Source organism: Heterodontus francisci, chromosome 6 (assembly GCF_036365525.1).
Source record: "Heterodontus francisci isolate sHetFra1 chromosome 6, sHetFra1.hap1, whole genome shotgun sequence".
NCBI classification, from domain to species: Eukaryota; Metazoa; Chordata; class Chondrichthyes; order Heterodontiformes; family Heterodontidae; genus Heterodontus; species Heterodontus francisci.
In genome coordinates, this window is record NC_090376.1 from 92,335,502 (window position 1) to 92,352,557 (window position 17,056).

Here is a 17,056-nt window from a genome sequence, read left to right on the forward strand (position 1 = left end):
GATGTATTCCTGCTTCTATTTTGTATGTTCTGTTCAAAGCCATTGTTTCACCCCGCCCCCACCGAAAACTGTTCGCTTTCCCTGGCCACATTCATGAAGCAGACTGTTCACAACCTCAGCCACTTATTTGACCCCAAACAGACCTGTTGAGCCTGTATCTTCTCCATCACAAAGTCTGCTAACTTCCACCTCTGGAACATCAACCGTCTCTGCCCTATCTCAGCCCACCTGTTGCTGAAATCCTCATCCATTCTTTTGCTACCGCAAGATTCAACCATGCAGTCCCATCCATCTGGATGATGGTGGAGAGGCATTGGAGGAGGATGGCCTGATCAACTATCTCAAAAGATAGGTCGAGAAAGGTGAGGAGGAATAGTTTGCCTTCGTCACAGTTAAATAGGATGTCATTTGTGATTTTTATGAGAACCCTGATTGGAGGGATTCAGACATGGAGTTCTGGGAAAGATGGGCACGAAATAAAAGCAAAGAACTGCCACAAAGATTAAAATTCCATTTTAAATGAACTATAGCTTGAAGTACTTCACAGTATACTATCTTGTAATGGTATAAACAGATGGGTATGTTAGTAGTGGAGCTTTCTTTATTAATTTACCAGAACTGTAGCAGTGGATGCACAGGTCTCTTCAGTGGGTGCACTTTTCACAAATTTGATATTGCGCAAAGTTATCAGAAAATTGTTTGCTAAATCACCAGTCCTTGACATTTAATCCATGTTTAACTCCCTCAATTTATTTCCTAATAGCCTGCTGGAAGGTAGGTAGGGCAAGGGTGCAGAATTAGGGTGTGTAAAGTGTGTAGAAATGTGAAAGAACAATTTTTATTCTAAAGAGGGTTTCTTTTGTGATGGAGAATGTTGTATTTTATTAAGTTGGGAAAGAGGAACCTGTAAGTATCTATATTGTTACGACCGAGGAAGGAGGAGTGCACTGTCTTCTGGTTCGACTTCTCCACAGGTCACAACATCTGTTTAAATGTTTACCCAGTTACCCATACAGCCAATCATATACTTTATTTTTTTATCCCAGAATAAAATACACAAACCAGGTTTCTTTTTAATAAACAACAAAATTATCAGTTTACTATAAAACAAGACTTAACCAGTAACAAAACAAAACATTAACACACCGAGTAAAATATATGAAAGTTCCCTTTTTTAAAAATTCCCCAATCACACTCACACGCACACTGGAAACAAAATACCGAAATTCACTCTGCAGAGGTCTGTTACAAAAAGAGACAAAAAAACTACTTTGGCCAAATACTTGCTAATTTCCTCCCACAGCCAAAGACTTGCAGGTTGATAGGTAAATTGGCCATTGTAAATTGCCCCTAGTGTAGGTAGGTGGTAGGAGAATGGTGGGGATGTGGTAGTGAATATGGGATTAATGTAGGATTAGTATAAATGGGTGGTTGTTGGTCGGCACAGACTCGCTGGGCCATAGGGCCTGTTTCAGTGCTGTATCTCTCTATGACTCTAAGATATGGAAGAAAGTCACTTGTCCCTTTTTTGGTCTGGCATCCGGACATACAGAGTTGGGTCACTGGGATCGTTTCAGAAGTAGTCCGTTCTGGAGATGTTACGAATTATTCTAGTAGGCTTTCTAGGAGAAATGTGGCATCAAAGTTTTTCCGCCAGCACACACTTGAATCACAGGATTTTTTTTCAGCTCCTCAGGAGCTATATGGCACCAGGGATTTTTTTGTTCCCCACCACTGGATCTTGGCAGGATTTCTTCAGAAAGGTAGAGAAGGTGGTGAGCTGGGTGATTTGTTTTTCCCTGGCAAGGAAACACCAACTGCCTTCAGACAGTTCACACTCCAACTAAAACTGAAATCAATATTCAAACCCCAAACAGTGATCTGACCTACTGACCTCCACAAACCTTGATATGTGGCTTCTCTGTAACCATTTTTCCCCAGGTCACCAAGGGTTCTTTTGTTTACTGAGCCTAACCCGCAAGTGGTTTTCAGCACAGGTGGGCCTCGACAACATCTTGTCCTGTCGGTGAACCGGTGAAAAAAAAAATCCATGGAATCTTTTCAGTTTTAACACAAGTTCCTAAAAAAAATTTAAGAAAAATGGAAACATTTTCATAACAATGGTGAATATTATCTAAACCAGGATTTTCTTCATTTAAACTTGTATAAATAGTAGGCTGCATCATCTAACCACATGATGCTACGATTCTTCACCCCAACATTTGGAGCTAACACAAACTTATGTAGTGCAATGTACATCATGATTTAAAGGTATGTACTGGCTTGAGCTTGCCTCCTTAGTTGATAAATGATGCACATATACCCACATTTTAGCTGTGTACACTGCCCATTCCAGTTTTGTAAGAAACTCAAAACACTATTTCACCCATGCAAGTATATTACAATGCATGCAGTGAGGCGTTGAATTTTGAATGTGTAATTTCTTTATTACATGCTAGTAATATAATTTCCCTGATGCAAAAGAGATGACATCCATTCGTAGAAGTTGACAGCACAGGAGGAGGCCATTCGCCCCATCATGTTTGTGCCAATTCTTTGCTAGAGCAATCTGAAACTAATCCCACTGCCCTGATCTGTCCTCATAGTACTGTGTCTTGCTCTGCTACAATTATTTATCTAGTTTTTCCTTAAAATGTATAACTGTGCTGCTTCAACTACTTCCTGTGACAAAGCATGTTCCAACAATCTTCCATGGAAAGAAATTGATCCTAACCTGTTTCTTCAGTCTTATTGTTCATTTTCAATTAATGGCCCCTAATTTTAAAAATCTCCATTTAGCTTTCTCTGCTGTAGTAAAAATCGCCCTAGTACCCTCAAATCTCTTGTCATAGTTTCCTATCCCTGCTATCACCCTGATGAAATCATTTTGTACACACTCTGGCTTTAATGCCCTTTCTATAATGGAGCATTTGAAATTGCAGACTATGCATGCCATTATCTATAAACTTTGATGACTTGTTTATTCATCCTCTATGCCTCTATTTATATATAAAAAAAACTGTTGGTCTTTTTAATGGATTTATCTACTTGTACTTGCAGAGCATTATGCATTTGTTCCATTCAATCTGTTTCAATTGCTTTGGCAGATTTAGTATAACAGAAGCATTAACATCCCAAGCAGCCTTAGAAGGAGATTTAATCATTTTCTGTATCAGGTCTTGATTTTTTTTTTGAAAGTCTCAGTATAAACCCATTGTACAGCCAATTTTGAGTTATTGTTGCTTGGACAAATTCTGTTAAATTTTCATTTATATTTAAATGAAGGCTTCGTTACATTGAAGGGAAAATATATTGGATATATTATATTAACATTTCCTGATGGGACAATCCTCATGAATAAATTTTTATTTTCATACCATTAATCAATATGAAAATATGGTTCATTTAAGAAATAATGTTTGAAGCATTGCTGAGTTAATCAAAATAGAAATTAATTTTTCAGTGCATGCATTGGTAAGCAATTTTTTTAAGAGACTACATACTGCAAGAAAATAAGTACCCTTCAATGAATTAGTAATATTCACTTCAGTACAAGTTTATCTATGAATTTTGGTAGCTTGAAATTAATTGGTTTTAATATATTTTCCAATACTGATGTTTTGTTTTTAATCATTGCTCATCTTGTAAAGAAATTAGAATCAGCTCTCTCCACAGCTAAATATTGCCAAATAAGCAAGTGAAAGGGAATAAACCATTGCAATGTTCCTAGTCAGTTGTTACCAAAGAGTTTTTTTTTTAAGGATGGAAAGAAAAAATTTGATAAAGAAAGTGAGAAATACTACTCTATATTGGAGAAGCATTTGAATCTGTCATCAAGGAAAAAAGAAGCACATCTACAAGAGGTAAGAAAATTTGTGCCTTATAGGACTATTTTAATGGGTATTTATTGTAGCTTGGAATACACATATTTATTAAAACCACCTAAATTCCCGAAACTAGTTCATTGTCAAGTTGGCTTCTAATTATTGCAAACATACAATGAATGACAACTTTCACACATCCTATTTATATGATTTAGCACAAGTTTCAGTCAAGTAAATCACATCTGTCTTGAAGAAAATAGTCTTTGGGCCCAATTTTAACTCTGTAAGTGGGTGAGTTTTGAATGATTTAAAATCTCGCCCTTTATTTCTATTATTTGAGAAGAGACACCAGTTGGATTGTGTATAGATTCTACCTGTTCTGGGTCATGAATCTACAATCTGCTGTTATAAAAGTGATTCTTTTTCTGTTCTGGCTATAACATATTTAATTGGGGGCTCTCTTTTGCCGGGATAACCCCAATGCTGACAAGTTACAATTGTAAGTGGGGCAAAAATCATTGGAAAAGGGAAAAAAAGAACCAGTGTTCTTGTGCGATAGAGTAAAGTTTACCCCACGGGAATGTCTTTCACAGTTGCTGTGACTTTTCTGGGGAAGGAGAATGTATCCCTCAGTGATTTGAGACACTTAACCAAGATTAAACGAAAGGAGTTGGCAGAACTGCTGGTGGTAGAGTTAAAATTGGGCACTAAGATAGCAGACATAATTGATGTAATAGTACACCATTTGAAATTGGAAGAAGAAGAAGAAATCAAACCGGGGTAGTGCAGTTGAATTAGCTAAAATTCAGTTAGAAGTTTAAAAACTTGAGTTTGAAAAAGAATTGACAATTAAAAGACTTGAACTTGAGGAAAAGGAAAGGGAAAGAGAATGAGAAAAGGAATAGCAGATTAGAAAACTGGAACTAAGACAAAGCTGGAACTAAGATGTCAGTGGAGATTCTGGTGAGGAAAGATCTGTCTCCAGCCCAGGACCTAGTGAAAAGCTGTTTAAATTTATACAAGCTCTCCCTAAACTTGATAAAAGGGACATAGAGGCATTTTTCATTTATTTTGAAAAGATATCCAAACAAATGAAATGGCCAAAGGAAAGCTGGACACTGCTTATGCAAAGCAGGTTGATGGGCAGAGCTCATGAAGTTTATGCCATGCTTTCTGAGGAGGCTTCTGCAGATTATGAGCTGGCAAAAAAAGGTTATTCTCGCTGTGTATGAGATAGTCCCTGAAACTTACCAACGGAAATTTCAGAACCTCTAGAGATTATCTGTGCAGACTTGTATAGAATTTGAAAGGGTAAAACAAATTAATTTTGATAGTTGGATATGGGCAGTAAAGATGGAAGCCACGTATGAGTACCGTAGGGAACTAATTCTCCTGGAAGAATTTAAAAATTCACACTCTCCAGTTGTAAGAACCCATGTAGAGAACCAGAAGGTTTCAAGGGCCAGACAGGCAGCGGAAATTGCTGATGATTATGAGCTTGTGTATAAGCCCAAACCCTTTGTCCGTCACCTCCATAAACCCGAGAAGGATAGAAGGTGGGAGAATGAAAGAAGGCAGGTAGCCGGGGACAAGAAGGGATAGCTGGGAACTGCCCCAGGATCTCCTCCTCAGGCCAGAAAGGAAGGTGCTGAGGGTGGAAGTGAGGTCCGCAAGCCTAAATGTTACCATTGTCACAAGGTGGAACATCTTCATGCAGAATGCTGGAAATTGCAGGGAAACCCATGGGACTTATTGGGGCGTACAAAGCCAATGCAGTGAAAGGGATCCTGACTGAAAGTACAGCAGATCAGGCTATAGCTCTGACTGCAGCTGTAAGGCCAAGTACAAAAACCGCTGTGAGTGTAGGGGTTGTGAATAAGGTACCTGAAAGTTATAGGACATTCTTGGTGAAAGGAAAAATAACTCCTTATCCTTCAAGTGAGGCAGGTAAACCTATAGTTATACTTAGGGATACTGGAGTTACCCACTTTCTCTTGCTGGAGAAAGGCATAACATTTCCATCAGAGAGCGCACTGAATGCTAAAGTTGTAGTGAATGGTATTGGCGGGAAGTATCTGCCCATATCTTTGCATTGGGTGCATCGAGAGTGTGACCTAATGTCTGGGATGGTAACTGTAGGAGTTGTCCATGGCTTGACAGTAGACAGAGTTGACCTACTCCTGGAGAATGATTGGCCGGAGCGAAAGTAGTAGCTTCTCCTGTATTCACAGAAAAACCAAGTGAAGTTAAAGAGACAGAACAGTTATAGGAAAAGGTTCCAGGAATTTTTCCTTCATGTGTAGTGTCTTGCAGGCCCCCACCTGCCAAGAATAAGGCACATATATTTCATCACATGGACATTAAATTTTAAAATTGTTGCTGGGAAGAAAAGAAGACCTATTACAAGGGGTTGCCACGCCCCTGACTGGAAAGACATTTTGTGCATACTGACAGACAGTGTTGGAACGAAGGAACCAATCCCTGCTCCCCAATACTCAAACAGATGTGATCAGACCAGTTTAGTCACATGACTAACTGGCTAATGGAGTTTTTGAATTTGAACTTGCCACAGAGTTTAAACTGGCAGAAAGCTCTTTGCTTCTGGACTGAGAAGATCTCTCTCCTGTCTGCTCCCGTCTCTTTCTCACGGAACTGAAGATCCATTTAAGACACATGAACCCCAAGAGAGAAAAGTTTCCTACAGTGAACAAGGTTTAAGAAGAATACTGGGCCCCAACGAAAAGCAAGACTACCTACAATCAAGGGCTCTACAGCAAGCTTGAAGCACAGTAATAAAAACCTCCCTTCAGAGATTGCCTCAAACCTCTCCACTATTTTTCTTCTGCTCTTTCCTGTCTCTATTTGCATGTGCGTATCACGTATGCATACTAGTGTGGGGCGCAACGTGTATCCATATGCATTAACCGACTTAGAGTTTAAGTTTTAATAAATTTCACTTTTCTTCTTTAAAACTAAGAAGGTCTGTTTGTGCTCATTTCTTTGCCTTACAATTGGAAAGCAGTGAACAAGGATTCACCAAGGGGGAGCTCAAAACACAGTGTGTTTAAAAATTAAATCCTGTTCCAATAAGACCAGGTGAAGGCTGAGAAAGACCCCTAGGCACCTTGCTTACCTGGTCGTAACAGTAGTAACCCGAGCAATGGCTAAACAAGTTCCATTGTAGGAGGTAAAATTGGCATCATAGACAGACAGCCGAATATCTGAAACTTTTTTGGGGGATTTGGATAATCCAAAGGAAATATCTAATCAGTCTTCTCTGGTCACGGCTCAGCCCAGAGCTGAAGAAGGTGGCACAATCAGCTCTGACAGCAGCTGAGGCAAAAGGAGTTCCAGAAGGCTATTATATTGAAAATAGGGTTCAGATGAGCAAGTGGAGACCTCGCAGACCTGCGGACGAAGACTGGATGGTTGTTCATCAGATAGTGGTACTGCCGAAGTATCGCTGGGAACTATTAAGTTTAGCGCATGGGATCCCTCCAGCGTGACATGTGGGGATCCGGAATACCAAAGCACATATAAGTCAACATTATTATTGGCCAGATCTTTCCAAGGATGTGGTGCAGTTTTGTAAAATGTGCCATACGTGCTAGATTGTGGGGAAACCGCAATCTGCCAAAAAAGCGGCACCTCTGATTCTCATATAAATAAAAGGTTCACTGACCTGAAACATTAACTCTGCGTCTCTTTCCACAGATGCTGCCAGACCTGCTGAGTATTTCCAGCATTTCTTGTTTTTACCTCTGATTCTCATACCAGTTATTGGGGTGTTGGTAGACTGGGACCTTTACCGAAAACAAAAGCAGGACATTAATATATACTCACTATCATGGATATGGTTACTCGGTTCCCAGAGGCAATTCCTTTGAGTACAATTTCTGCTAGGGTAGTGCTAGAGAAGTTAACCTAGTTCTTCACGAGATCGGGATTACCGACTGAGGTTCAGTCCGATTAGGAATCCAATTTCATGTCTAAACTGTTTCAGGAAGTATGGGTAACTTAGGTATAACACAATTAAAGTCTACAGCATGCCAACAGATGCAGGGAGCTTTAGAAAGGTACCATCAGACCCTCAAAACAATGGTTAGGGCATACTGTCATGATTGGGATAAAGGGCTAGAATTTCTTTTATTTGCTACTAGGCATTCATCCAATTAGTCTACTGGTTTTAGTCCTTTTGAATTAGTTTATGGACATGAGATAAGCGGTCCTTTAAAACTAATTAAAGAAAGATTTTTGAAACAGAGGGATAAATCCTCTGTGCTAGATTATGTATCCGTGTTCTGGGAACGGCTCACAAAAGCTTGCAAAGTCGCTCAGGAACACCTTAAAGCTTCCCAAATGACTGTAAAAATGGGCAGACACGCATGCTAAGACCCAAATGTTTCGGCCAGGGCATTAAATGTTGGTATTGATGCCTTTACAGGGTGAACTGTTGAAGGCACAGTTCACTGGTCCATATAAAGTGGTCAGGAGAATTGGTGAAGTAAATTATTTGACACCCCAGTTTGCCGGAAAAAGAATCTGCTGTGTCATATCAATATGTTAAAACAATATTATTGCTAGGAGGAGGATAAGAAAGCACAGATATTCAGGTAGTAGGGACAGTGAAGGATGAAACGGATAGTGAGGATGAGGCAGAAGGAGGCCGAGACAATTCTCAAATTGAACCTCCTACTATCTGGTTAGATAATGCTGAATTGCTAAGGTGATTGGACACTATGCTTTCATATTTAGATGCAAAGCAATGAGAAGACCTAATAAAGCTACTCACAGCATTTAAAAGAGTCTGTAGGGATAATCCAGGATGTACAGCCTTAGCCACACATAGGGCTGAGTTTTACCGACCCCTGGACACCGCGGGTCGCGATGCGGGGGCAGGCAAAATGTTACGGGGAGAGGCCCGCCTCGACCCGCGACGTCGAGAAGGGCTCACCACATATTACCGGTGGTGGGGGGACCTCAGTCCGACCCCCCCGCCTGGCGGTGGGCTCTTCATCTGCATATTTAAATTGACTAATTATATTCGAATTAACTTACCTGCCATTCCATGCCGATTTTACGGAGTTCCGAGACGAGAACCTGGTGGGGAGGGGGGAGTAATAAAAATTTTAGGGCAAGAGGGGTGGAGGAGCGGGGAAATCAATTTTGATTGGATGTGGGGATGGTGGGAAGGGGTTTTCGGCCGAATGTTGTAAGTTTAGGGGGTAAAGTTCGGGTAGGGAAAAAGAAATGTGTTGGTCATTTCAGGCATTCAAATGACCATTGGGGGGTTGGGGAAGGGCCATCCACATATTTTTTATTATTTAATAAAAATTCTATGTTACTGCCCATTTAAAAATTTGAATTAATTCTAAGGGCTTAAAGCCCTTTAAAAATGACGCCAAACGGCGTTGCCGGGGACGTGGATGCCGCAGCTACACGTCATCAGGGTCAGGCGCTCCGCCCGCACTATTTAAATGAGCCTCCGGGCGAAATATTGCGGGGGCTCTGCAGCGGCTGCTGAATGCGGGCACCCCGCCGAGTTTAAAGGGCACTGCCGTGGGGCACGGTGCTTGAATAAAATTCAGCCCATAATGCTGGTATAGGGAAATCCGTTCCCATAAAGCGACATCCTTACCACTTAAGTCCAGAGAAACAGGTCCAGCTAAAAGCAGAAATCCAATACATGCTGGAGAACCACTTAATAGAACCCAGTCAAAGCAGCTGGAGTTAACCAGTAGTATTAGTGTCTAAGCCTGACGGTTCAACCATATTTTGCATAGACTACAGAAAAGTTGATGCAGTAACAAAGGCAGACTCCTACCCAATCCCCCACTTGGAAGACTGTATTGACAGAGTGGGCAGTGCCATGTTTCTTACAAAAATAGATTTGTTAAAGGGATACTGGCAAGTTCCTTTAACACCCCAAGTTAAAGAAATTGGCTTTTGGCACACCAGACAGTCCTTTCCAATGCTGAGGGATGCCATTTGACTAGAAAATGCCCCAGCAACCTTTCAGAGACTAATGAGCCAAGTGGTAGCCAGTGTACCCAACTGTGTAGTTTATCTTGATGGTGTGCTAGTCTGTAGTGACACTTGGAAAGACTACTTGGAACAACTAGAAACTCTATTCAAAAAATTACTGTTGGCTGACTTAGTCATAAACTTTGCCAAACAATGAATTTGCGAAAGCGAGAGTGACCTACCTCGGGCATGTAGTAGGGCAAAGACAAGTGTTACCAAGAACCGCAAAGGTACAAGCATTGGTAGAATTCCCTACCCCTAATACTAAGCAAGAAATCATGAGGTTTTTGGGGATGTGTGGTTTCTACTGAAAATTTGTACCAAATTTCCATACTGTAGCTGCTCCACTGACAGATTTGATACGGAAAACGAAAACTAAGGAACTGTGGTCAGTCGAGTGCCAAACATCCTTTGAAAGGCTGAAAGCCATTTTGATTAGTGAACCAGTGTTGGCTGCTCCAAATTTCACTATGCCCTTCAAGGTAGCGATTGATGCTAGTGACCTGGGGGTAGGTGCAGTCCTGTTACAAGATAATGAAACGGGCATAGAAAGCCCAGTCCTATACTTTTCCAAAAAGTTAAATCTATATTAAAAAAGATATTCCACAGTGGAAAAAGAATCCTTAGGTCTATTATTGACTCTTAAAAATTTTGAAGTCTATGTCAGCCATGATTACAGAGAGACACTGATCATAACACCCAAAACTTCATTGAAAAATTTAAAAATAAGAATGTCAGACTATTCCAATGGAGTATAATGTTACAACCTTATCACTTAAAGATTATCCACATTGTGGGTAAAAATAATGTTATTGCAGATGCTTCCTTGAAAATCTAACTTTGTTCAAGTTATTTGAATGAAAAGGGTGAATGAGTATGACTTTGAAAATGTGTTTTCTATTTTTCCTACATTTTGTACTGAAACGCATTTAAAAATGACATTTCATTCCTCTGAGGGTGGAGGTGTTATGACAGTGATTCTGTAGTTTGTTAGGGAATGGGTGACCGCCAGGCAGTATAGAAGAACTAGACAAGTAGTGCAGGAGTCCCCTGGGTCCATTTTCCTCTCTGACAAATTTTCTATTTTGGATACTGTTGGGGGAGATAGCTTCTCAGGGGAATGCAGAAGGAGCCAAGTCTGTGGCACCACAGGTGGCTCAGCTGCACAGGAGGGGAGGAAAAAGAGTGGGAGAGCTATAGTGAAAGGGGATTTTATCGTAAGAGGTACACATAGGCATTTCTGTGGCCGCAAACGTGACTCCAGGGTGGTATGTTGCCTCCCTGGTGCCAGGGTCAAGGTTGTCATGGAACAGCTGCAGGACATTCTGAAGGGGCAGGATGAACAGTCAGAGGTTGTGATTCACATTGGTACCAACGACATAGGTAGAAAGAGGGATGAGGTCCTGTAACAAGAATTTAGGGAGCCAGGTAGCAGATTAATAAACAGGACCTCAAAGGTTGTAATCTCTGGATTACTCCTGGTGCCATGTGCTAATGAGTATAGGAATGGGAGGAGAGGGCAGATGAAGGTGTGGCTGAAGAGATGTGCAGGAGGGAGGGCTTTAGTTTCCTGGATCACTGGGTCTATTTCTAGTGAAGATGGGACCTGTACAAGTCGGACGGGTTGCACCGAAACTGGAACGAGACCTTCCTTGCAGGGAGGTTTGCTAGTGCTGTTGTGGGGGGAGAGGGTGTAAACTAATTTGGCAGGGGGATGGGATACAGAATGGAGGTACAGTAGGGGGTGATGCACAGCTAAATGTAGAGGAGAAACTAAGTCAGACTAGAAGGCAGAGCAAATATAAACCTGTTAAGGCACAAGCGAATAATGCAAGGCTGGATTGCATCTATTTTAACGCAAGGCGTCTTACAAGTAAGGCAAACGAATTGAGGGCGTTGATTAACACATGGGAATGTGATATTGTTGCTATCACAGAGACATGGTTGAGGGTAGGGCAGGACTTGCAGTTCAATATTCCAAGGTAGAGAATCTTCAGACTTGACAGGGTGCAGTGTAAAAGAGGAGGTGGCATTGCACTATTGATCAAGGAGTCTATTACTGCAGTAAGGAGGGATGATATTTTAGAAGGTTCCTCAAATGAGGCCATATGGGTGGAACTTCAAAGACAAGAGGGGGCAATCACTTTGCTGGGAGTGCACTACAGGTCTTCAAATGGTCAGTGAGAGATCAAGGAGACGATATGTAGGCAAATCTCAGAGAGGTGTAAATTAATAGGGTAATAATAGTAGGGGATTTCAACTTCCCCAATGTTAACTGGGATAGTCTCAGTGCAAAAGGCTTAAAGGGGGCGGAATTCTTCAAGTGCATCCAGGAGAGCTTTTTGAGCCAGCATGTAGAAAGTCCTACAAATGAAGGGGCAGTACTGGACCTAATCTTAGGGAATGAAGCCAGACAAGTGGTAGAGGTGTCAATGGGCGAGCATTTCGGGGATAGTGACCATAACTCTAAGATTTAAGGCAGTTATGGAAAAGGACAAAGATGGACCGGAAATAAAGGTACTGAATTGGGGCAAGGCTGATTTAATATGATAAAACAGGATCTGGCTAAAGTGGACTGGGAGCAGTTATTTGTAGGAAAGTCTACATCAGACCAGTGGGAGTCATTCAAAAAGGAAATAGTGAGAGTTCAGGGCCAGCATGTTCCCATAAAGGTGAAGGGTAGAGCTAATAAATCTAGGGAACCTGGATGTCAAAGGATATAGAGGATTGGATAAGGAAAAAAAAAAGGAGGCTTATGGCAGATTCAGAAGGCTAAAAACAGTGGAGGCCCAAGAGGAGTATAGAAAGTATATGGGGATACTTAAAAAGTGATCAGGAGAGCGAAGGGGGCAGGGGGCATGAAAAAACACTGGCGGGCAAGATAAAGGAAAATCCCAAGGCATTTTATAAGTATATTAAGGGCAAGAGGATAACCAGGAAAAGAGTAGGGCCCATTAAGGACCAAAGTGGCAATGTGTGTGGAGCCGGAAGACGTAGGTGAGGTTTTAAATGATTACTTTTCATCTGTGTTCACTATGGAGAAGGACACTGTAGTTGTAGAGATCAGGGAGGGGGATTGTCATATACTTGAACAAATTAGCATTGAAAGGGAGGAGGTTTTAGCGGGCTTAAAAGTGGATAAATCCTCAGGCCCAGATGAAATGTAGCCCAGGCTGCTATGTGAGGCAAGGGAGGAGATAGCAGGGGCTCTGACACACATTTTCAAATCCTCTCTGGCCACAGGAGAAGTGCCAGAGGACTGGAGGACAGCAAATGTGGTACAATTATTCAAGAAGGGTAGCAGGAGTAAACCAGGTAATTACAGACCAGTCCAACATCAGTGGTAGGGAAACTATTGGAAAAAATTCTGAGGGACAGGATTAATCTCCACTTGGATAGGCAGGGATTAATCAAGGATCATCAGCAAGGCTTTGTCAGGGGGAGATCATGTCCAACAAATTTGATTGAATTTTTCGAGGAGGTGTCTAGGTGTGTAGATGAGGGTAAAGCAGTTGATGTAGTCTACATGGACTTCAGTAAGGCTTTTGATAAGGTCCCGCATGGGAGATTGGTCAAGAAGGTAAGAGCCCATGAGATCCAGAGCAATTTGACTAATTGGACCCAAAATTGGCATAGTGGCAGGAGGCAGAGGGTGATGGTTGAGGGTTGTTTTTGCGATTGGAAGCCTGTGACCAGTGGTGTACCGCAGGGATCGGTGCTGGGACCCTTGCTGTTTGTAGTGTACATGAATGATTGAGACGTGAATATGGGAGGTATGATCAGTAAGTTCGCAGATGACATGAAAATAGGTGGTATCATAAAGAGTGAGGAAGAAAGCCTTAGATTACAGGACGATATAGATGGGCTCGTATGATAGGCAGAGAGAGCAGTGGCAAATGGAATTTAATCCTGAGAAGTGTGAGGTGATGCATTTTGGGAGGACTAATAAGGCAAGGGAATATACAATGGATGGTAGGACCCTAGGAAGTACAAAGGGTCAGAGGGACCTTGGTGTACTTGTCCATAGATCACTGAAGGCAGCAGCACAGATAGATAAGGTGGTTAGGAAGGCATATAGGATACTTGCCTTTATGAGCCGAGGCATAGAATATAACAGCAGGGAGGCTATGATGGAGCTGTATAAAACGCTAGTTCGTCCACAGCTGGAGTACTGTGTACAGTTCTGGTTGCCACCCTATAGGAAGGTTCTGATTGCACTGGAAAGGGTGCAGAGGAGATTCACCAGGATGTTGCCTAGGTTGGAGCATTTCAGCTATGAAGAGAGACTGGATAAGTTAGGGTTGTTTTCCTTAGAGCAGAGAAGGCTGAGGGGGGACCTGATTGAGGTATACAAAATTATGAGGGGCATAGATAGGGTATATAGGAAGAAATATTTTCCCTTAGCGGAGATGTCAATCAGCAGGGGGCATAGTTTTAAGGTAAGGGGCAGGAGGTTTAGAGGGGATTTGAGGAAAAAAAATTCCATCCAGAGGGTGGTTAGAATCTGGAACCCACTGCCGGAAGTGGTGGTAGAGGGAGGAACTCTCACAACATAGAAACCTAGAAACATAGAAAGTAGGAGCAAGAGTAGGCCATTCGGCCCTTCGAGCCTGCTCCGCCATTCATTATGATTATGGCTGATCATCCAAATCAGTAACCTGTTCCCGCTTTTGCTCCATACACTTTGATCCCTTTAGACCCAAGAGCGATATCTAACTCCTTCTTGAAAACATACAATGTTTTGGCCTCAACAGCTTTCTGCGGTAGCGAATTCCACAGGCTCACCACTCTCTGGGTGAAGAAATTTCTCCTCATCTCAGTCCTGAAAGGTTTACCCCATGTCCTTAGACTATGACCCCTGGTTCTGGACTCCCCCACCATCGGGAACATCCTTCCTGCAAATACCCTGTCAAGTCCTGCTAGAATTTTATAGGTTTCTATGAAATCCCCCCTCGCTCTTCTGAACTCCAGCGAATATAATCCTAACCAACTCGATCTGTCCTCATACATCAGTCCCGCCATCCCAGGAATCAGTCTAGTAAACCTTCACTGTACTCCCTCTATAGCAAGAACATCCTTCCTCAGATAAGGAGACCAAAACTGCACACAATATTCCAGGTGTGGCCTCACCAAGGCCCTGTATAATTGCAGCAAGATGTCCCTGCTCCTGTACTGGAATCCTCTCGCTATAAAGGCCAACCTACAATTTGCCTTGTTTACCACCTGTTGCACCTGCATGCTTACCTTCAGCGACTTGTGTACGAGGACACCCAGGTCTCGTTGCTTACTCCCCTCTGTCGGTTTATAGCCGTTCAGATAATAATCTGCCTTCCTGCTTTTGCTACCAAAGTGGATAACCTCACATTTATCCGCATTATACTGCATCTGCCATGCATTTGCTCACTCACTCAACTTGTCCAAATCACTCTGAAGCCTCTCTGCATCCTCCTCACAACTCACCCTGCCACCCAGTTTTGTGTCATCTGCAAATTTGGAGATATTACATTTAGTTCCCTCATCTAAATCATTAATATATATTGTGAATAGCTGGGGTCCTAGCACCGATCCCTGCAGTACCCCCCCACGAATCATTGCCTGCTGTTCGAAAAAAGACCCGTTTATTCCTACTCTTTGTTTCCTGTCAGCCAACCAATTTTCTACCCATCGCAATACACTACCCGCAATCCCATGCGCTTTAATTTTACATGCTAATCTCATATGTGGGACTTTGTCGAAAGCCTTCTGAAAGTCCAAATAAACCACATCCATTGGCTGTCCCTCATCAACTCTACTAGTTACATCCTAGAAGAATTCTAGTAGATTTGTCAAACATGATTTCCCTTTCATAAATCCATGCTGACTCTGCCCGATTCTACCACTGATCTCCAAGTGCTCTGCTATAAAATCTTTGATAATCTTTGACTATAGAATTTTCCCCACTACCGACGTCAGGCTGACTGGTCTATAATTCCCTGTTTTCTCTCTGCCTCCCTTTTTAAATAGTGGGGTTACATTAGCTACCCAATATAATTTCTCTACTGATACTGATTTCCAGCAGTTCTCACTAAACCCTGCATTCCCCAACATTTCTGGTATGATATTTGTGTCCTCCTTTGTGAAGACAGAACCAAAGTATGCATTTAGTTGGTCAGCCATTTCTTTGTTCCCCATAATAAATTCCCCTGTTTCTGACTGTAAGGGACCTACATTTGTCTTCACCAATCATTTCTCTTCACAGACCTTTAGAAACTTTTAGTCAGTTTTTATGTTCCCCGCAAACTTACTCTTGTATTCTATTTTCCCTTCTTAATCAATCCCTTGGTCCTCCTTTGCTGAATTCTAAACTGCTCCCAATCCTCAGGTCTGTTGTTTTTTCTGGCAAATTTGTATGCCTCTTTCTTGGATCTAATGCTGTCTCATATTTCCCTTGTAAGCCATGGTTTGGCTACCTTTCCCATTTTACTTTTGCGCCAGACAGGAAGAAACAATTGCTGCAGTTCATCCATGCGCTCTTGGAATGTTTGCCATTGCCTATCCACTGTCATCCCTTTAAGTAATGTTTCCCAATCCATCATAGCCAACTCGCGCCTCATACCTTCTTCGTATTTCCTTTTTTAAGATTCAGGACCCTAGTCTCAGAATCAACTACGTCACTCTCCATCTTGATGAAGAATTCTATCATATTATGGTCACTCATCCCCAAGGGGTGAATAATTGTCAATTATTCCTCTCCTTTTACACAATACCCAGTCTAGGATGGCCTGTTCTCTAGTTGGTTCCTCAACATATTGGTCCAGAAAACTATCCTGTATGCACTCCAAAAATTCCTCCTCGACAGTATTGTGACTAATTTGATTTGCCCAATCTATATGCAGATTTACTCACCCATAATTACAGATGTTCCGTTATCGCGCGCATCTCTAATTTCCTGTTTAATGCCATTCCCAACATCACCACTACAGTTTGGGGGTCTATATACAACCCCCACTAACATTTTTTGTTCCTTAGTGTTTCTCAGCTCTACCCATACAGATTCCACATCGTCAGAGCTAATATCTCTCCTCACTATTGCGGTAATTTCCTTTTTAACCAGCAATGCAATTCCACCGCCTTTTGCTTTTTGTCTGTCCTTCCTAAATACTGAATACCCCTGGATGTTCATTTAATGAATGTTAGAATTCCTTATCAACATTTAAGAAGTATTTAGA

The 17,056-nt window shown here is 41.8% G+C and overlaps 1 protein-coding gene across 3 annotated transcripts in view; it reads left to right on the forward strand.

Annotated features, from left to right (window-relative positions):
- Nucleotides 1-17,056, forward strand: part of arhgap42a (Rho GTPase activating protein 42a) — a 503,828-nt gene that overhangs the window by 327,333 nt on the left and 159,439 nt on the right. For all 3 annotated transcript variants that reach the window (XM_068034054.1, XM_068034055.1, XM_068034056.1), the window contains one exon: nt 3,762-3,863. In XM_068034054.1, the coding sequence (XP_067890155.1) occupies nt 3,762-3,863 (102 nt within the window). The remainder of the gene's footprint in view (nt 1-3,761; nt 3,864-17,056) is intronic.